This window comes from Anabrus simplex, chromosome 5 (assembly GCF_040414725.1).
Source record: "Anabrus simplex isolate iqAnaSimp1 chromosome 5, ASM4041472v1, whole genome shotgun sequence".
NCBI lineage: Eukaryota > Metazoa > Arthropoda > Insecta > Orthoptera > Tettigoniidae > Anabrus > Anabrus simplex.
In genome coordinates, this window is record NC_090269.1 from 298357411 (window position 1) to 298380794 (window position 23384).

The 23384-nt window shown below is 37.3% G+C and overlaps 1 protein-coding gene across 2 annotated transcripts in view; it reads right to left on the reverse strand.

Moving 5' to 3' along the window:
• Positions 1-2042: 2042 nt before the first annotated feature.
• Positions 2043-23384, reverse strand: part of CycJ (Cyclin J) — a 122618-nt gene continuing 101276 nt past the window's right edge. For both annotated transcript variants that reach the window (XM_067147457.2, XM_067147456.2), the window contains one exon: positions 2043-6266. In XM_067147457.2, coding sequence (XP_067003558.1) covers positions 6152-6266 — 115 coding nt within the window. In that variant the 3' untranslated portion in view covers positions 2043-6151. The remainder of the gene's footprint in view (positions 6267-23384) is intronic.

The window sequence follows — 23384 nt, forward strand, 5'->3', positions numbered from 1 at the left end:
TAATAACAACAATGAATATTCAAATTGGTGTACGAATACAACAAGGATCTGTACTGGGTCCCCTATTTTTTTCTTTATATATAAATGGCATAGCTTCCGGATTAAAACACTGTAAATACCACTTATATGCGGATGACCTACAGATATATATATATATATATACATACAGCAAACCTGAAAACCTACACTCAGAAACACGTCACCTGAATGAAGACTTGATGACCATAGATATATGGGTCAGAAATCACGGATTAAAATTAAAGCCATCAAAATCCCAGGCAATAATTATTTGGTTACCCTAAATTACTTTGCAAACTCAATCGAACAGCGTTACCACAGTTGTCCATAAGTGGTACTCCCATACAGTATAGCCAAAATGTAAGAAATCTTGGTATAATATTTGACGAACATCTGTCCTGGTCTGCCCAAACTATATCTGTGTGTAGAAAAATATACGGAATGCTACATTGTCTCAGTAAATTCAAATTCACTTTCCCTTTTAAACTAAAGAAAATTCTTGTTGAACCATGCGTTACCTCATTTTGACTATTGCGATTTCGTTTATAACAACCTAGGAGTAGATTGGGGAAGGAAATTACAGTGTGCTCAGAATGCTTGTGTAAGATTTATCTGTGGACTTCGTTACGCTGACCATGTCACACCGTCTTGCACACGGCTCGGGTGGCTTCGCGTGCAAGAACAATGCACATTCCATACTTTTTGCGTAATATTCTTAAAACTTTTCAACCAGCCTATCTCAGTGATCGCATGAAGCTCCTCTCCACAGACCATAACAAAAATACCCGATCCTGCAGAACCATGTGTTTATCCCTTCCTGTACACAGAACAGCAATCTACACTAAATCATTCACCGTTACCGCAGCCTGACAATGGAATCTCTTACCAGTGGATGTCAGAAGCATGTCCAGCAGCTCAGCTTTTAAACATGCCTGTGTCAAAATACTAGGTAAACATGCATGAATCATCAAGTTATGACCTGAAAACACCTCCTCCTCCTGCCTCTCCATCATTATTTCCCCTCTTCCTTTTACAGCTCTTCCTTCTTTTTCTTCATCACTTCTTCTTACTAATCCTTCTGTTCCCCTCTCAATTGAAGGCGATATTTCGGTGTACTGTAGAAATGTATGTATTTTCTAAACTTTCTCTTAAGTAGTAGTTATAGTACTCATTATTCATATATTTTTAATTTACTCTACGTACGATTTGTATTATATAGATGATATGATTTTTGTTAGTGTGATTACTTTTGTTAATACTACGGTATTACTGTTATTATTGTTAATATTATATTATTGTCATCAGTAGTTATTGTTAAGTGTTCTAGGTTAAGACTGGTTAAGTGTAAGAAAGGGAGTACATCCCTAACTTTGCCAGGATAAATAAAACATTATTATTCAGATTACACGCTCCACTCATGTGTACTGGTGGGTTGCATATTCAGCAAGCCGCATCTTGCCTCGTCTCAAATTTGAATAATGCGTGCCTCCAGTATGTACGTAGGTGTACCAGCAGTAGCCGTCAGTTTCTGTATTGTACCTAATCATTTGTGTACTTACCGCTGCACACAATGCCAGAATGCGTATTCATACTGCATTAAAATTAGACATTGGGAGAAATGAATGCCCTATCCGCTTGACACATATTTACTGAATGGAGAAGGCACGTGGTTGGCTATTCACATACGCAGCACAAACAAAATTCAGCTCCGTATACCTGTAGGCGCATGAGACACTGCTCACCACACAACGCTCTCGAGATCTCTCGCGAGAAACTGTGTTTGTGCTAGTCTCGAGAAATCTCAAGACTCTGTCTCAGACTGCCTATCACTATCATGAGGTGCAGAGTTATGTTTTAATATCTAATGAAAGATTCATCTTGGAACTGCCGAAAACCTTTGACATGTTAATGCAACAACGTTAAATATCATCATCTTGAAACTTACAAAGCTTGTGCCACTCGTTTGCTAATTATAGGGGTTCAGGTATAATAAAACTGTTTGCTGAGAAAATAATATTCTTTAATGAAATATCTGACTGGATTCATACAATATGTACAGGTAGTAACAAAACTAATTTATCACAGATATCAACACATCAGAATCAAATGCATGGAATGTCATGAATTTTCAATAAAATTCAGAAGGTTTTAAGTACAAATGAGATCAAGCATAATTCTTATTAACAGTAACAAGAAGTTAATTGCGCTTTTAAAAAAATTCCAACACACATACCACCTCCTCAAAATCCAGCTCTTATGTAACACACACAATTTTATAATTAGTAATAATCTACCAGCCATGCTCTACATTCGATACAGCATTCACAACTAATTTACACAACTATTCTGTCGGAGCTACTAGAAGCTTTTTCAGTCATGCTCTGTTGCTGCCAACTTAATTGGTAAAGGGTACAACAAGATAAGAATATAATTTCTGTGGTTCTATCACAAAAGTAGAATGAGAGGAACATGGTATATTACAATATAATCAGTCTTAATATTGGAGAATATATTATGTACATTTCACTTGCAAGGAAACTTAAAAAAAAAAAAAAAAAAGTACAAAGGCAATAGCGATGCAGCAGCTTTCCTCTAGCAAGAGAATGGTAGTAACATACTTCTGTCTCTTCTCACATCATCTTGAGAACAGAGTCAAAAAATTTGCTTTCATGCATTTCTGGGCATTTTTGTAGAATCTCTCAACCTCTCAGTACTCTATGATCATCTTCCTTCTGATTTCTGCTTGGTAATATCTACTCTCATTTACAATACATGGAACTCCCATTGTCCAAATATCCACAACTCAATTTCCAGTAAAGGAATTAATTTATTGTGTATTAAAAAATGGAAGAAGACAGCAACTGAAAACTGAAGAAAATTATTTAAAAATTAAGGCAGAATTACAGTTTCCATATTTTACCACTGTTCCCTTTTGCTTAAACATTTTGAACTTCATTAACAAAAAAACACTTTAGGAGAATATATACTCGGATATGAAATGTGATAATCCCATAAATTGCATAAATCGCAGCATATATTCAACACAAATATGAATCTGACTTTGTAAAGAGAAAAAAATGTTTGCAAAGCTTTGTTTTCATAAATTACACAAAATTTCATTCAACATACTCCCTTCATTTTGTTAACGCAATTCTTGCAGTGTGAACCCTAACCACAAATTGTTCAGTGGGAATATATATACACAGATTAAGTAACATCCCTTAACAGTGATATGTGTTCATGTTGGTGTGAGAACTCACTGAAAGTAAATAATCATATCCTTTGAGATCCTGTTATATAATCAACACAGTAAGGTTTTTACATATTCAGCTGCTGCTTCTTCATTCACCTTTGCTAATCACACAATAAATAGACCCTATATCACAAATACTATATCTAGATTCATATAAGAGATAACACTGTAAACAAGTCCACAATTGCAGTTTGACATTATTATGGTTATAAGTTAATGTAACATTCATACCCAGCAGTTTTTAGCATAACCTTTAAATGGTGACATATAGTCAATGGCAGTGAAACACTGCACTTCTTTGGGGTAACAAAAATTAAATATTAGATATGTTATTATAAACCTCATGGACTCCATAGATATACAATGCATGTTTAAGTTCAGTTATTATGGACATCTCTTAATTATGGTTACTTTAAGTAATAACAAAATGCAAAGTTTCAGCAGCAATATATAGGTGGATTTCTTAGTGAAAATTTGGAACAAGGGTTTCATTTAATGCAACATGGCAAATCAAATGATGAACAGCATCATGCTCACAAAATACAACTGGCAGCAACACATCAAAGAAGAACAGAGCAGTTTCCAAGCAACAGAAAAATATTTCATTGCTGCTATTTTATCTTCAAGAAATATTCACAAAATACCACAGGAACTGCTTCATTTAATATAAAACAAGATAGAAAAAGTAGTGAATGTTCCTGTAACCAGGAATTCTACAGATTACAACTGCACTTACTGAGACTATTTGTACTGAAGTTAAATACACAACCTTTTGATTATGGACGGAAAATTAACAATCTTATGTGGTAAGGATGACAAATTATATTTCTTCGAAATTTTCATAGGAGAGAAGGTATTTTAACACATGAAACTACAAACTAGATACAAAAGTTGTCAGAGTACTTTCTTTAGAAAATGCCTTCTTAAAAATTAGTTTTTCTAACATTATTTTAATGCTATTCTAAGAATTTTCCCTTTTTGATTAATTTTTTCAATGCAAGGATATTGCCTTTGAATAAAGGGTACAACTATTTTTTTTATTTACTTACAATATATTCTTCAGTCTTATTTCTCAAATTATTACAAATTAGTAATCTGAGCAAAAAAGCAATGGTATCCCTTAACAAAGAAATCATAAAATAAAAAATACTTGCCTGGTATACACACAGATATTTCTTGCCTATTTTAATCTTCTAGGGTAAATAATAATAGAATTAATCTTGACTTGACTTTTATGCCAGGAAAGAAAAGATGTGAGAAAAATTAATATTAAAATTTTCAATGAACTTATCTTTTAAAAACTAACCCTTTTTACACTCTCTGACTAAAAAAAGCTATTCTGTACAATGCAACCGGGCAAGGCTTATACATACAGTTCTTAAACTAATGCGGAATAAACAGATTTCCTATTTAACATATAGCGGCATTAGTCCAACTTTCAGCAACTTAATATCTAAGCAAGGTATTGAATCACAAACATCAACAAACTTCCTATATGAAATATCCTCAGTGTTCCTTGCCTGTTAAGGGTGAAGGTGAAGTATTCAAGAACATTGTAACTGTCATCAAAATTCATACATGATTTCAAATTTTCACAACTGAAGTGTGACAGACGACCCAAAATTCTGTGTAGTTTGGTGCTAATAATTTTTCCTTGAACACCACCTTATTAGATGCTTTTAAAATTAAAATGTGGACGTCCTACAAAAAGACTAGATTACCTACCAGCAAACAGGCAACATTCTATGAGAATAATCAAAATTTCAAGAATGATACTGGACTAATGTAAGACAGAAAATAGAGGTATACTATATTAAGAACAAATTTTCTTCTTTCCCTCCTCACTAATGACTTTTAGATTATGTTACCAGTAATGGGTACATGCAGGGCATTTGAAAATTAGAGCAGAATCAGAGTTTTCTCAGGAAGAAATTTTGTCTGGTCTAACATCTGACACATAGAGATCGTGATTAGAAGAAATTTTCAATTTACTGTAAATTTTAAGTGCACTGAAATGTATGAAAGCAAGCAAAATCTTTAGAGAGCACCAATACTGAACTAAAATTTTGTCAGAATTGTATTTAATGTAACAGGTACATTACTATAGACATTACATCACTTGATGGTGAATATCCTTAATTTGATCATGCAGTGAACTAGTAGAAAACAATGTTACAGAAGATGTATTTACAAAGGAGAGAAATACAACAAAATAGAACTGTCAAAGATATTTCATTTTGAATTTGAAACTTTGCAAGTAATAGACCAAGCTATACAAACATTCAAATACTTGTAATTGTAAAATTCTAACTGATGATAAAGAATATAACTTACACTGAGATGTGACTTAAAACTACTTTACGTACAATGTTCTGATCCGCTGTACTCCTGCACCCTTGAACATTCACCCAGGAACGAGATCTAAAGCTTGGATGATACATATACAGAAAAATAGCTTTATGTTTAAAAAGAGATACTTGACATAAAATAATAAGAACACTTGTTTTACTTCATTATTTTCTATCACTGACCAAAGTAATCTTCATAATCTTGACAGTTTTATGAACTTAAAAGGCATAGTGAGTAGTATCTTTGCTACTTGCATGGAACTAGAATAGAAAAAGAATTATCAAGAAAGAATCCAAAGTATGTTTTGCAGAAAGAATTATTCTCAATGGAACACACCTAACAGTAACATCATACAATAAGAAACACAGCCCAACAGTGGTTACTTTTTCATGGTTTAACAGTTTAACATCTAACAGATTAACATAAAACTCAGAAGCATACAATTTCAAACACTCAATTCCAGTAGGATCACTTGACTCTGCAAGATTCCCTGTATCTTTACCAGTGTATAGTGCATGAAAGGTTTGGCATTTACCTTTTACTACTAGGAACCTCTGGACTGCTGGAGGTGCTATTATCTGTGCCATACCCATGATCAGGTGATTCAAAAGTCTTCCGCTTGATACTTTTTACAGGAGTCCTTGTTCTGTGAAAAAAATATATATATATATATATATAAGAGGAAAACATACAAGTCAGGAGCAGATTTAGAGATGCAAAAATATCAAAATTTTCCTGTAATGGTTAGCATCAAATGGAAAGATAGGCTTCATCACAGTTAGCACAAGTTGAAATACAGATTCTTTTAAAAAAGTGTCCTGAGCAGTAGAACCGAGTGAACATGGAAGGAAAATCTAAAATTACAGAGGATAGGATCAAAAACATTCAGCATTTTACATACTGTATGTGGCACAAATATATTGTGAATTGTTAACAACATGAGTTAGCAGAGTGTAAACCAGTAAAGAATGATAAATGCACGAACTATAATTACTAGAAGAGGAAAAGTTCTTTACCTTATCCCACTATTTTTTCTTTTGCAATTTGCCTTACTTCACACCAACACAGAGAGGTCTTATGGTGTGATGGGATAGGAAAGACCTAGGAGTGGGAGGGAAACAGCCATGACCTTAATTAAGGTACAGCCCCAGCATTTGCTCGGTGTAAAAATGGGAAACCACGGAAAACCATCTTACGAGTTGCTGACATTGGGGTTTGAACCCACTATCTCCCGGATGCAAGCTCACAGCTGTGCACCCCCAAACTGCACGGCCAACTCGCCCAGTATCCCACTAATTACCGAGTCTGCAGGAGCCACATTGGTTCATTTAAGGTTTTGGAAGAGGTGGGACTGATTATCCTTCCTTACCCCATGTGATCTTTCAGGCGAAATTCCCAATTCGGATCCTCAGTCACTTTGAGTAATAAATCTGGTGATTTTCAAACATGCAAATACTCTCAGAAGCATTTAAGAAGAACATTCTATAGATCATCTAGTTCTAATACTTAACACTTTACTGCATACTGTTGCTCTCAGGCAACATGTAACTTTTCACCTGTATAAATGGATACAGATTGTGAACAGAGGTAGTTTTATGGCACACCTTCAACTGTACAGTCAATTAAAGACATATCAGTGATGCCTTGTTTTCTTTTTACATAACTTAAGACAAAAGAGCCCTACAACCAAAGGTACTCCTTCCACCCCGTCAACATCCACGCGTACCAACCACCTATTTTACGTGGGCTCTCCCCATCACATTACCACAGGCTTCAGGAGTACCTCTGGCTCAACCTCAAAGACATTACTGACCTATGGTCGTGCAAGTTGTACTTGCGCCTTGCAGTACATACCCATGGCCAGTAGGCAGTAATGTTCGGTCTTTGAATGTTAAAAGCTTAGCGTGAAATCATGAAAAATCGTATATATACCCCATTATGGCAATCCACATCACATACGAGTGTTAAGCTATTAGCCCCAGTTAAGAATTGCTGGTAAATATAAAACACTAAACATATGTTGAACATTGAAGCTTGAAATTTTCTTCAACAAAAAAAAAAAAATATTCATGCAGTAAAGGGTTAAATTATATTTCAATTTTATGTCATTAAGTACCAGGTGTTTCAGTTGAATATCCATAGGTGACTTAAATTGTAGGTACACTGAAATAATGCATAAAATCAGGAATATTTATTGTTGAGAATTATTAGCTTACTAATTCTGTTACCAACACGAAGAGCTTACCAACGTGAGTACGGTGTTAGTGACTGTCCTGATTGCAGGACAATTCTAAGGTTAGTGAAGAAGCTGGAACAAACTATTACATTAGTCGGTGAAAAATAAGAATAATCTACCATCACTAGTGCCACAGTGTGCAGTAGATGTTCATGAACAACTGCTTCGCTCCTCCCCCCTCCCAAAAAGTAGGGATCAGCTATCCAATATACCAAAGAGAGGCAAAGCATGAAAAACTCTGACCATACAGTGACTGCAGTATCCAGGCTGAAATATCCAGACAAAGCATTACAGCTATGGTAACTCAAAGGCTCCTACCTCATTAACGGTTCAATTTCTTGAAACATGTACGACTGATATAAAGTAGCATTGTTTTATGTATTTGTTCACAGGGCAGTCGCACTAATAGCCTTTTGAGTAATATAGTTGTGTCACAGTCAAACAAAACGTTTGTGGTACTGCAATTGATTCCTCAACATAGTGGAAAGAGACCCAGAAATATTTCAAATGACGCAGTTTACCAATGAATGTATCAATCGTAACACACAATTGCTAGTTCTATCCGATAGGACACTGGAGGTTTCAGAAATTCATGTCTTTACGATATCTCTGAAAGAATCTACAGTGCTGCATTGTATGCAAGGACGAAGAACAACACTCAGACTTCCATTCAGCCAGCCTGCAGTAAAACCAGGCTGTCTCCTATCAAGAAGGTGACACTTCCAAGACTAACTACCAGCCACCCTGGTAGGTGCAAGATTTTTAAATACTTCTTCCAGTCTACAGGCTCTGACATCATTAAAGAGATGCTATGGATGGATTCCGGGGTCACTCTCGGATTAGGATGTCAACAGGTGGAAAACTGTCATTTCCATATACCATAAATTCAGTCAACCTTAGCTCCGGCACAATGTTGACATAGCCCCGGACAGGGAAAACCTCTCAAATTACACACTTCTGCAATGAGGTGGCATGGACCCCCATGGCTCATAAACCAACTGGATTCTAGGTCCTTATATGAAGTGACCCTTGAAGCAAGGAAGTAAGCAAAATACTGATAATTAACACAGTGGTGTCTCCCATTGATACCGATAGTTTTGGAAGTTAGTCCATGTAACAGCAGGGTCTTCCGTTTCATAAATAACACATGGAACACACTGAACAGAAATTCTGGAGATTTTACGGCAACAGAACTCGTCACTGCTAGAATCCACTGGGTAAAGAACGTGCAAAGAGAATCTTTCCCTGCCAAAATTTGCGCATTTCAACATGATCTACCACAGTCAAAGGAATCAAAGTTCTCACATTTTAATCAATTTAAATAGTAGAGATTTGCCTTGGTGGATGTTTGCAGTTTGCTGACAGCCTTTCTCGAGCACATCAACCCTATTCTACTTGACAGAAAGCATAATGATGTTCACCTGATGATACAAAACACTCACATCAGGCCATACTATCTGGGTGCTTGGATTGTTTGGTCCAAGCTTAAGGGAGAATTGTGGATTGTGCCTGTGCTTGTGCAATGATCAAGAGTGTGACTGGGAAATGCCTTCCGTATAAAATGGCAATTCCTCTGGACAAGAACTGAAGCTCCTTTCTCACGATTGAGTGAAAGCAATGAAACCCTTTGTAACGGTACAAACCGAAGCCCAAAACTTACCACACGTTAGTTACATACCTACCTCCCTTCCCACGCCCTTGGTAGGTTCCCAGCACCGTCCCACGTTCCTTGTTTGTTATCCTCAAGTTGCCCTCGCTGATTTTTACTTGTGCTGTTTTCGCCGCAGTTCATTACATCATTATGGTATGTATAGTGTTTAAGGTGCCTTGTAATTTAATTTCCTTTCCTCCATTTAACCGTATTTGTGTAACCACTGAAGTAAAGGTTACAGTATGAGCCACAACTTAAAGGCCAATCGAACGAATGGCGTCATTACGGTTCACCACAAAGATCAAAAGTTCGTCAGAACCCCAGCAATGTGAAAGTTATGGTTATTCTCATGTACGACTGTGATGGTGTTATACTAACGCTTTATGTTCGTCCAGAGCAGACTGTCAACATGCAGTATTACTCATCATGCTTGCAGTTTGCTGACGGCCTTTCTCGATCACAACCCCGTTCTACTTGACAGGAAGCATAATTCTGTTTACCTGATGATACAAAACACTCACATCAGGAACACAACCTGTGACCAGCTTTGAGAAAGCAGTGGCAAAACCTTCTGCAGAATCCACCTGTCATTTTGCACGACAACACTTGGCCATATACAGTGCAAGCTGTGGCTGATTTGCTTTGTCGATGGGGCTGGGAATTGCTGTACCATCCACCAAACTCTCCAGACTTCAGCCCTTGTGACTGACTTTATTCCTAAGATGAAGGAACCACTTCGTGGCATTTGCTTCAGAAATGTTCCAGAGATTCTTCAGGCAGCAGACTGCTCCATTCAAACTATCAACACAACAGGCACTGCTAACGCTATCCTACAACTTCCTCATTGCTGGCAATGGGTTGTACACAATGTTGGCAACTACTTTATAGGACAATAAAACTTGATAACATGCATCTCTTTTGTATCAATAGTAATTAAATAGTTGTCACTATTAAAGTTCCAACCCTCATACATTAGAATGCTGTGGTATTTGATGCTGGTATGATTTTTTTCTCCTTTGGAATAGAAGGTAATAGTACACCGATTATAACAGGGGTCAATGTTAATGTAAGTAAAGGTATATTCGTTGTGCTTAGTGACAAGGAATGCAAGCAAGACTTGTTACAGTAAACATTAAAAAAATGTTTTTATGAGACTGATGGGAAAATATAAATATTTTCTGATGTCTCATTTATAAAAGAAGTTGTGTGTCACTGAAAGTACAGCAGATCACTGGCATGAATTCAAGGTTGAATACCTTTTTTAGCGGCACCAGTAAGTCGTCAGCCAGTGGGTCTTCAAGGTCATTGAAATACTCCATGTAAACTTTCTTTTTGTTAAAAAAGGGAGCTTGTAAATTTAATTCATGAAGAGGAAAAAGGCATGTTTATGAGTATATAACACATTATTTAATTTTTAAAAGATATTAAATAATTTATTAAAGAGAAAATTATGTATGTATGAAGTGATTTGTTTTTACCTTGCTATAAATTTTGATTGATTGATTGTTGTTTAAAGGGGCCTAACATCAAGGTCATTGGCCCCTTATGGTATGAAATGACAAATTAAAATTCCAAAATCCTCCACTGACCAGAATTCAAAGCGTGAGGACGAAGAATGAATGGATGGATATGAATTTAAAACTATCAGTGGATCCGACCCACAGTGCCTCGCATGCACAGAAGCTCGCACAAAACAATAGTATTACGCACCAAAGGACTGCTTCTATAGCACGATGCTGAATCGATAATGTTTGTTGTCGAAACGGCTCCAAAATCCAGGTCATTGGCCCCTCATAATGGTATTTATCACTAGAAAAGTAGAACCATGGCATTTGTCATGCTGCGGTACTAATCAAGAGTAGCGTAGACTCGCGGTATTCTATACGACGGTACTGCTCACAGGTAATGAAATTCGCACATGTATTACAGACCTACTGTGTTTCGCACATTGCGGTGCCATTTACAGGCAACGCAAACCTATATTGTTCATCACATAAGTGTACTACCCACAGGGACTTGTAGTATACCGTGGTGTTTCCCATATAGTGGGCACTAATCATAGGCAAGCGAGAACCATGGGTTCCCTCATCCCATGGCGTTGCTCATACGAAATTAAATAAGTTTCATAATGATAGATCCGTACTGAACTGTGATTACAGTAGAGTAAATTAATGTATTATTAGGGTCCACCTTTTCAATACAAAATGTAAAGAGTTTAAATTACATAAATGATTAGGGACTAGTTTCGACCTAGTACTAGGTCATCGTCAGCCTAAAGCAAAATTAAAGCACAAATACCAAAGAAATTAAACAATGTAAAGACACATAAGCTCTCGTAAAAGTACATACAATGTGAGATATTGTGCAGCACTATGTTAAAAATAACTATGAAATAGATTAATAAAAAGTCCAGTGCACATTAAAAAGATGTTACAGAAAGGAATCCTTGAGTTGCTGGATAAGGAGATTAGAATATGCTGGCTCCTTTAAGATGCTGGTATCCAACTGATGAACCACTGAGCCAAAGTTACGTCGTTTATTTACGAATAAAGTGCAGTGCACCGTATAGCATTAAAAAGATGTTATAGAAAGAAATCCTTGAGTTGCTGGATAAGGAGATTAGAATATGCTGGCTCCTTTAAGATGCTGGTATCCAATCGAAGAACCAATGAGCTGAAGTCACGTTGTTTATTTACAATTAAAGTCCAGTGCGCCGTATAGCATTGTTAGGAATGGAAACTTTTCAGTTGTGGGTCAAGGAATTCAACAATATACTGGCTTCTTGAATGTGCTGCTGTAAATTCGAAGAACAACTGAGACGAAGTTACATCGTTTTTTAAGATTCATAGACGTAAAAACACATGGATGCTGGAAAGGCTCTTCAGGTTTTTGGAACTTGAAGGAAGGTGTGGAGGCTTAAGAATCCAGAGATGCGCTACATTATGTTAAAAACAGAGATCCATGAAAAAGTCCAGTATGCCGTATAAAAGTAACAAGTTGTAAAAGTAATCCTTAAGTTGTTGGTCATGAAAATCGAAAATGGTTGGTTTCCAAGTGATGCTGCTGTTCATTCAGAGATCAATTGAAATTACAGTAACATTGTCTTCTCAAGATGTTTATAAACTTGAAATAAATGTCGATGCGACGTAAGATGCTAGAAGAAAGTTCTTCTGTTCCTATAATCTTGAAGGACGATGGATGTTACGCGAGGAGGATTAATATATAGTGCTACTAATCACAGGTACTCTAAAAGCTGTCGAGCCCTCATTTGCTACTAATCACCAACCTATTTGGTACCTAACATAGTGTACTACGCGCAAGTAAAAGCTACCAATGGTGTTCCCTGCGTGGTGGTACTAATCACAAGCAGTGTCATGGTTCTATATAATTATCCCTTTGTTGCCCCTTAGTCGCCTCTTACAACAGGCAGGGGATACCATGGGTGAATTCTTCGTCTGCATCCCCAACCCACAGGGGGTGCTATAAATTTTAAAAGGATTTACATCTATGCAGGTAAGAATAAGCTTACATTTTGATTTCATCAGGTAATGATACATCCCTAGAGATAATTGTTTTATGCTGAATTCCTTTATATTTTGTATAAGCATTTTAATTTGATGAAAGTAAGTATGAGCGCAGGTTACACCTTCGCCAGCCCTGTATACATCATGAAGAGGCGGAGAGGAAGTCAGGAAGTCATACATCACATTGATTACCTGCAGCATGACTCGTGCTGTCCACGTAGAGTTGTGTACTTCTATGACGGTGGACAGTCTTCTTTCCACACTCCAGTGATTCTCCAGCAGATGCAGTTTGCCGAACATTAACTACAATTTAGTATTAAAAACATTTTTTGTCCGTATTGACTCAAGATTTTACAATGCTTAGTAAAGCTAAAGGTTCCACCTATTCAATACGTTATCGTAATGGTCTATTTAGAACATCACATATTTATTTAACTTATCATAAAATACATCTTTGGGACCGGTTTCGGCAATCCACTATGCCATCATCAGCCATTGAGTTTTTTTATAGCAAGGAACATTCAAAAATTTAAAAATATGCAATAGCAAGTCCTATTCTTACATGAAAAACATTAAAAATATAGCTAAATAGCATAAGCCCATTGTACTGTACAAATAACATGTCTTTTTTGAAAAATACAATATTATTTAGTGCATCTAAAATTATTTTTTATATATAATTGGCAAAGTCTATGATTTGGTGTACCTTATGTACAATAGAATCATGTAAAATTGATAAAAAGAATCTACTTTTGCCATTTAAACCACAGTTTTAAAACAACAAGTCCTATTTTACATGGAAAATATTAAAACTTGGCTAGTTAGTATTAACCCTTTTTTATGTTATACAAGTAACATGTCTTGTTAAAAAATATAGTATTATTTGGTGCGTCTAGAATTGTTTTTAGGTGCTTAAAAAGACTATGGTTTGATATAGTTGATACACAGGAAATTTTCTATAAAATTGATGAATGTTTCTATAAAAACCTCTGTCATTTTTTAAACACAGTTTCTTAGTTCCTCATAATATGCGACTTGTACCGTTTTAGATAATAAATACAGGTTCTTCTTCCTTAAAACTTATTGACACAACAGTCTGTTTGACTATGTAAGGAGTAGCAGATTCTGATGTGTTTTTTCTTGTTTGAGTATTTGAACCTTGCTTCTAGTATTTTCCAATGTAAATAACTGTGTGGCTGAGGCCGAAACTATGGTTAAGATCTTGAATATTATTTTATGTGCCAGATGGAAATGGGCCGTAAATAGTGTTAATGACAACAATCCCCAGTGGACCTGAGCCTGTCAGGGTTAACTTAAAAAGAGAGTTCAAACAGCACCAGAAGGTACCACATGAACTATGGAAACAGTGGTCAAAGGAGTACATAACACAACTCCAGAGTTTTCATGAGGTTCTTCAGCTGCATGGGAAACTCCTTTAACTCAAAACTGGATATGTCCCCTGTATGTCGAAGGACATATGCCCACTCCATCTGAGGAGGCTGCATAGCGGAACTCCATGAGGGTAAGGGTGGGGAATGTAAGGACGACTATACTCTGCACTGCTGATGGAAGCACAACTACTCGACCTATTGAACGTAGCCTTGGTTAGGAAGGATACTGCTGACTGAAGATGGCTTCCTATGAAGCACAACTACTTGACCTATTGAAAGTAACCTTTGTTAGGAAGGATACTGCTGACTGAAGATGGCTTCCTATGACAAAGACCTAAAATGGCTGCTTAACCTATCTACGTATTTACTGTTCTTTGAGCTACTGGAAAATCTATTCCTTCTACATAATGCATATATGATTTAGTTGAAGGAGAGTGCACTGTTTATTGGCGGTGTAGTCAAAATACCATGTGAAATCTTCATATCCCCAAAAGGGGCTATCTCAAGGAAAAAGTCTAAAGAAACAGTGTGTTTAGATCAAAGAAATAACATCTTCAAACAAGCAGGTAGAGACAGGAATGACTTAGGGTTCCATAATTTCTTCTTTTTTCTTTTCCCTCTTTATTAGGTATAGAAAAATTGAAATATCATCTATACACAGATTATTTATAAGTTTGTTTTTTTACAAGTTGCTTTACATCGCACCGACACAGATAGGTCTTATGGCAATGATGGGATAGGAAAGGGCTAGGAGTGGGAAAGAAGTGGCATTGGCCTTTATTACAGGACAGCTCCAGCATTTTCCTGGTGTGAAAATGGGAAACCATGGGAAAAAATCTTCAGGGCTGCCGACAGTGCGGCTTGAACCCACTATCTCCCAAATGCAAGCTCACAGCTGCATGCACCTAACCACATAGCCAACTTGCTTGGTATTTACAAGTCTATGCTCACACAAAAGTAACAGGTATTCGTGAAGCTATAAAATTAATCAAGACCTTGCCTGCATCGAACTGTGAAGAATACTCTAAAATCTCAAGTTATAATGATAGGGGCATCCATAACCCATTATTTAATGAATATATAATTTCGTGTGGCTATTTCTAGCCGAGTGCAGCCCTTGTAAGGCAGACCCTCCGATGAGGGTGGGCGGCATCTGCCATGAGTAGGTAACTGCGTGTTATTGTGGTGGAGGATAGTGTTGTGTGTGGTGTGTGAGTTGCAGGAATGTTGGGGACAGCACAAACACCCAGCCCCCAGGCCATTGGAATTAACCAATTAAGGTTAAAATCCCCGACCCGACCGGGAATCGAACCCGGGACCCTCTGAACCAAAGGCCAGTACGCTGACCATTCAGGCAACGAGTCGGACATTTAATGAATGTAAACGTCCCTCAAGTAACGTTGTATGGTATCATTATTCCTTTTGAAAACAAAGTTAAAGATTTAGGATTAATACTGGACAAAAACCTTGACTGGACAGGACACAACTGCTATATGCCAACGAGTATTTTTCTCCCTTCCCTCAGTGAAATATTTACTTCCTTTAAAGGTCATACAGCTCTTTGTTTAACAGCTAACAATGTAGAGCAACTGGAATGACGCTGGTTTAGTTTAAGCCAATTTAGCTCACAGTTAGCAGGAGTTGTATGATAAAATTTTGCAATCTTCATTATGAAATGGCCACAAGCAGGAGCAGCAAGTCATTAAGGGCTGAAAGGACCTGCCTACCAGGGCCGTTAGGTGGTATTGCACAAAATGTGTCTTATTAATGTGTTTAAAAATTAATTTTATTGTTGCTGATTAGTCAAATTTACCCTATATACGCAAATACTCTGCCCATATTTTTTCCAGAATTTAGCAAAGAACTCGAGTGAGCCTATTATTTGAAATACGGTTGAAATACGCTTCGCTTCTGACAACAGATCCTGTTGTATTATAGCATTGTGCAGCCTTCACCTTTGTGGTATCTTTGCACACTAGTGCTAGTAATGCTACAGGTTTTCATAACCGCTCGTTCAAGGCTAAAGAAAATCTTAGAGTTACTGAAGATGGAGAGAACATTGGAAACAGCGCAGCAGGAAGGAAGTATGTCAGAAAAGGCTGTATTCACAAAAAAACGCAATTTTAAAAAGAAGTAAACGCTGGGAATTCCTCACAAAAATACCGGATAGTGCACTCATTATAACACATGGGCGAAACTAGTCAATTACAAATATCAGGGGAGGTAGGCAGACCGTAAGACAATTCTGACAAGCGGGCTGGCTACCAAACAAATTTATGTTTTAACCCTTTCACTCTAGTGTAGCGAGTAAGGAAGCATGACCATCTGGACGCGAGCAGCGGGTGATTCACCGAGCCTGCTGTACAGGATACTTGTCTCGTTCCACTCTCCTGTCCGCAGCTGACCTGCGACGTTAAGAGAGGACACGCAGAGTTTGAAAGTACTTTATTTTAGTTTTAATGCATATTTAGTCAAATGCATATGATCATATTTATAGCACTGTTTATTCAGTCAAAGCTCCCATCCTCCTTTTAGATTTGCGGCTTTAGGCATGGCACAGTCTGAGTAAAACTTGTCTTGTTTGTTATAGTAAATTTTATCTTTAGTTCCATTTATTTTAATTTTACTAATTACACATACTTTAAATTACAATTTGTACACCAAAATTCATTTGCATACATCATTTGACAATTATTTTAGAAGTTCTAGCGGAGTTAAAAACTTGTAACGTTATTAAGTGGCAGATAATCATCAGAAAATACTATCTCCACTATAAACTGTGTATTCTGAAGTATATGTCTTGACAGCACATCTAATTTAAATTCAGAAATGGACTGAACATTATCTACTATCGGCAAACTTCTTCTGGATAGATTTACACCCTAGTGCTGAATCGGTTGACCTCTGCAATCTTCGAGATTCGTACTGGCAACCTTTGAAACACAAACTATGAATCGCTTATGCATCGCTGTGCGATATCTGGCGTACACTTTACGTACTAGTATTGTTGTTGTTTACACAGCAAAGCTAAACTATAGAATTCATGCTAGGAACAAGATTCGCATCGAGAAATATTATATAATGTGACACACAGTTGTTGGCTTAAGATAATAACGGTTTAGAAACTTCATATCGATCAATCATATTCTCGATTCAATTCAGATTTAATTTTCATTCAGTTGGCAGCACTACCGGAACCGGGAGAGCTCCCTCCATACTCCTCACCCCTGTACACAAATCTATCCAGAAAAAGTGTGCCGATAATATATTTTCTTCCGCTCATTTTAAAAATGAGTTCATCTTGGAATATGTTCGTCATGTGTTTATTGGGAAAGATTCTGTCATTGTGGCCCATATCTGCTGTGTGTGACTGTTGTGGGCTCTGACGCTATCTGTTAGAGAACTGACTTACTCGTCTTGTGTACGAACTCTACCGCCAGATCACACGCAATTCGCCTGATGCTAACGCTTGTACCGTCTCCTTCTGAAAGCGGCTGTCTGCCATTAGACTGACTGTGTTTGGCCTTCAGCGAAGATGGATGCACCAAGTATGGGTCGTCGATCTGGAGTTAAGATGAAGAACAGTTCTGCAGAAATCAGACGAGTCCGATTTAGCAATCCCGCTTACTGATTTGTTTTCATAATTTCTTTATTTTTAATTATGTAAAATTCTATTTGAATTTTTATTTTGTCAGTAATTACCAGTGCATGGGTCAGCATGGGTAAGTTACTGTGCCATATCTCACCACTCTTAAGTACTACCGTTTAATATTTTTCATTGGGTCATGTAATTTACCTTATTATTGATCATTTAAATATGTGGGGCTTACAATGAGATTTTTGGTTTTTATGTTCTCTTTCTATTACGCCGTTTTGAGCACCATTTTTGTGATATTTTAAATTTGTAGTGCACTGTTTGCCTGTTACAGTAAATTTATTTCACTTATCCAAATTTTATTCTCCCTCTCTTTATTTTATTAATTTATGTCTTTATTAAGTGGCAAAGTTAGGGGTCTTGGCCCTCTCTTACACCTAACCACATACCCTTTTTTTTTTTTTTTTTACAGTACTAATCTAAAATATCATTGTAATGAATTTCTGTTATTGAGATAAATAAGTCAGATAAGGAATAACAATAAGACAATTAAGATTACTACTGATGAAAAATTATAGGATAAACAGAGTGTGGAAAATAACAAAAAAAAAAAAAAAATCAAGTTATAACCTAAAGAATATATCTACAACTAGCTTAAAAGAAAACTTATTCACATGTAAGGCTAAAATAAATTAACTGAATATTAGTTTTACAATCTGAGTATACTAAAATCGATGTAGTCTATTTCTACGGACAGTCTATTGCCTTAAATGAGAGGAGTAAGAACGTAAATGGGACAGCCTAAGAACTTAAATCTAGTGTGTAATTTTTGGTTTCATTCACACGTCATTCACTCTTTCATTCATTCGAGTTAACTGTATGTACTCTACAGGAATTTACGGTAGGCTTTTTTAAATGTCCTAGACGAGCAAGTCCTTTTAATATCTTCCGGGATCGTATTCCATACCCTTGAAGCAGAGACCAGGAATAAATGGCTGTAGGTATTTGTTCGATGTGGTGCTATTTCAAGTAGTGATCCGGAACGAGTGTTAATTTAGTGGAATGAAGAAAGAAGCCTAAAATTGGATATGATATGATAGGTGGGGCTGTTTGAAGAAAGTAACTGATAGACGAGGGTCATTTGGTGGGTTTTTATACGGTCATTTAAACGTAGCCATCCCAACTTTTTGTAGTATGGTGTTATATGAGCATCATGTCGGAGCTGGAAGGCAGATCGAATGCAAGAGTTCTGTACACGTTGTAGTTTTGCTGCTTAGATTAGGTAGTCAAACTGTCACAGTAGTCAAAGATTGGAAATAGAAGTGTCTGTACGAGTTTTAATTTAAGGTCCAGTGGGAGAACATTTTTATGACACTTCAAAGGATAAATGGATGCATGTACTTTTCTGCACACATTAGTTATGGTATATGCTCATTCCAGGTCAGTCTCATTTAAGGTGACCCCAAGGTTTGTGACAATCTTGGAGTACGGCACTTCGGTATCATCAATGGTAATTGGAGGAGGATTGTGATTACTATTTAGAGCACATAGTAATTTTTTGTGTCCAAATATTATGCTTTGGGTCTTTCGTGGGTTGATGAGTAAGGCACTGTTTCTGGCATACATTGTGAGTCGTCGTAGGTCTGTATTCATATGCTGGATCGCTTCGCATATACTATTTACACTAGTATGGTAATATACCTGTAAGTGATCAGCATACAGATGGTATTTACAGTGGACAAGTGGGGATGAAATATCATTGATATGCAGGCTGAATAATGAAGGTCCCAGCACAGATCCTTGAGGCACACCAGAGAATCTGATAGCCCATTTGGATGTAACATCATTTACTGAGACACACTGAAGACGATTTGTGAGGTAAGATATAAAGAAATTGAGTGCACTCAGGTCGACGCCAAGGGAGCGCAATTTTGAAAAGAGGAGTTGTATGTTGACTGTATCAAATGCACTGCTAAAATCAAGGAGCGTGAGTACCGTCACCTGTCGTTTATCCATAGCAAGCCTGATATCATCTATTACCCGAAGAAGTGCTGTCGTCGTACCGTGGCCCTTCCTGAAGTCAGATTGCAACGGGTCTAGTAGTGAATGATTTGTGAGATATTCAGTAAGTTGCTCGTGTATTAGTCGTTCAAGGGCTTTTGCAAGCGGAGGGAGTATAGATATAGGGCAGTAGTCTGCTGGATAATTTGATGTGGTGTTCTTTAATACTGGAATCACTATAGCATCCTTCTAAATGTTCGGAAAAGTTCCTGAATATACAGTGGCGGTCACAATAATAGAGCCACCTCTATTGACGGGATTAAGAACTAGGCTATCTATTAGTTCGCAAAATCTCCACGAGTGCCGTGTTGTCAGTCCGTTTTAGACAACATCAGGGAAGACATCGCTGCTATTTGTAGTCGTGCGAAAGGAAGCGTTTGAGCTAGATGTGCGAAAAGAGGCATAAAGGTAAGAATCTTATGGGTCAAAATAATAGAGCCGTTTTACAGAAGTCCCGTTCAAATTGATGTTTTGCAGTTGTTTTGGGGGCTAGCGATATTATTTGTCAACAAACCTCCACTCAATATTATTTTGTATGCAAATTGACGTTTGGTTTTGTTTACATTCTTTTAGATGGGCAGAGCAAAGCATACGAGTGATGATGAGCGTATAGTAATGTTCCGGATGTTCAAAAGTGGGATGTCCATGAATCAAACAGCCAAAGATTTACACGTTTCTGGAAAACGAGTCCAGAACGCCATTAGACTGGCAAAACAAACAAAGCCGCAGGTGGAGAACAGGGGGTGACCTCGTGTAACTACTCGTCGCGTAGACAGACTCATCAATAGGGAAGTAAAGACCCATTTTTGTCAACACCACGAATGAAAGCCATTTTGTTTAGCGATAAAAATGATGTTCAACCATCAACTTCAACGATTCAAAGACGACTGAGATCCGCAAAATTGAATGGGCGCATTGCGAGACAGAAGCCACATATTTCAAAAGCTAATGTTCGGAAAAGGTTGGCCTCCGCCCGGAGAAATGAACAAAAACTTAATATTTGGTGGAAGAACATCCTTTGGTCCGATGAATCCAAGTATAATAGGTTTGCCTCAGACGGAAAAGTCTATGTACGCCACCCACCAAACCAGGAATTTAATCCCAAGTACACTTTAAAAACTGTGAAATACGGTGGCGGAAGTGTTACGGTATGGGGTTGTTTTTTATGGTACGGCATTGGTCCAATACACCGTATCAACGGCATAATGAACGCAGAAATGTGCAAAGACATCTTGACAAATGTGATGCTGCCTTATGCTGAAGAGGAAATGCCGCTGAAATGGAAATTTCAGCACGATAACGATCCAAAGCATACTGCAAGGATCTTAAGGCAGTTTTTTCAAGATCGCCATATCGAAGTATTAGAGTGGCTACCTCAATCCCTTGACGCATCACCCATTGAGAACTTATGGGAGATCGTAGACAAGAGAACTGACCGCTCAAAAGCTACATCTTTAGATAAACTTTGTGAAGAAATCCAGAGAGCCTGGTATGCGATCAGCAGCGACGAATGCAGGCGTTTAGTCGACTATATGGGTAAGAGGTGTAGGGAAATCCTCAAAAATAAGGGTTACCCCACGAAGTACTAATGCACTCCTATGCAAAAACGACTGTTCCTGTAAATTTCATAAGACTGAGATAAAGTACAAAATATTTGTGTCAATTGGCTCTATTTTTTTGACCCTGTGGTCTAGTATTCTTTTGAATATTATTGATTAGTTTGAGTTGTGTTATCTATATAACTGACTGTGGTACAATGTGACTCTGTTGTAATGGTTCCTGTACAACGTAAAATTTTGTTTCCATCATAGTACAAACATGTCTAGTAATAAATTTACACTTTATTCCAAACCTTTGCCAGGTGGCTCTATTATTGTGACCGCCACTGTATATACAGTAATTGAAGATATGAGTAATGATCGGTAATACTGCGCTGATGACATTTTTTATGAAGCCTATTGGAATATGATCTGCTCCTTTCGTTTGAGATTTAATGGAATTTAAGACTCGTTTTACTTGGTTTATATTGACAGTTCGCAATGAGAATGTTGGTTCGTGTAACGGGATTCCGGATTGGGGTTGAGTTTCTTGAATTTGTTTACCAGTGAAATGACAGTTGTGTGTGTCCAGCGATGTTGTTGGAATATGAGGTTCTTTAATTTTGCCTATTCCTATTGAGATTTTTGGTTTGATTTCTGATATATTTAAATTTACTGTTTCTAATTAATTGTTTTGTTTTGTTCCGTATTGTTCGAAATCAGTTTGATCTTTTGTTGCTCTGTACCGGCGAAACAAAGCATCACGGTGGGGCATTGTTGCTTTTATCTCAGTGTTTAACCACGGGGCAGGAGAGCGAGTAACCCTTGCCTGCAGAATAGGAGCATGCTTGTCATAGAGTCCTAACAGTAAGGAGTTAAATCGATGTACTTTCAATTTCACGTCGTGCAACTGTCGTATGTCGTCCCAAGGCAAATTATATGCGTCATGTTGTAGTTAAGTCTATATGTTTCATGTCTCTGTAGTTTATATACTTAGCTTTAAACTTTGGCACCCGCAGTGAGTAGCACAGATAGATAAGATCGTGTGTAGAGATACCAGGGATAGAGATTTGTCCATGCTTGACAGCCTAATGAGGATTATGTCACTGGGTAGTCAATTAGAGTGTGGGTTGAGCCGTTACGTGTGTGTACGTGATTAGTTGCGTCTAATGGCAAGATGGTCATGTTCATTGAAATGAACAGTCTGCGATACGGTCCGAGTCACTAGTCTGGAGCAGGAGATTTATGTTAAAATCACCGAGGATTATGATGTGTTCGTAACCTGGTATAAGTTTCAGCAGATCCGCTTCAAGTGCGTCTATATTACTTACCTTGGGTGGCTTATATACTACTACTATTAACACTTTCTGGTTGTTGACTATCGCCTCAAGGAACATATATTCAGTATGCAGGGTGTCATTGGGAGAAGATTTACAGATTATTTTGATCTTAACGTCATCTCTACAGTACACTGACACCACCGCCTCGTTTACCTGCGCGGTCATGCCTGTATATAGTATACCCATCTATTTTTACAAGCACGGAATTGATGCTGTTAGTCAACCAACTTTCACTCAGACTGATTAAATGCATATTTGTATCAGTAATTATAGAACGGACTTCGACAAAGTGACTTAAAAGTGATAAACAGTTAATGTGGTAACATTGCAAGGTTCTAGCAAACTGCGACAAGGTACATTTCAATAGGATTCCTGTGGGCTCAGGTTGGGGTAGGAGAGCTACTGGTGATTGTGAAAGAGGGTTGTCA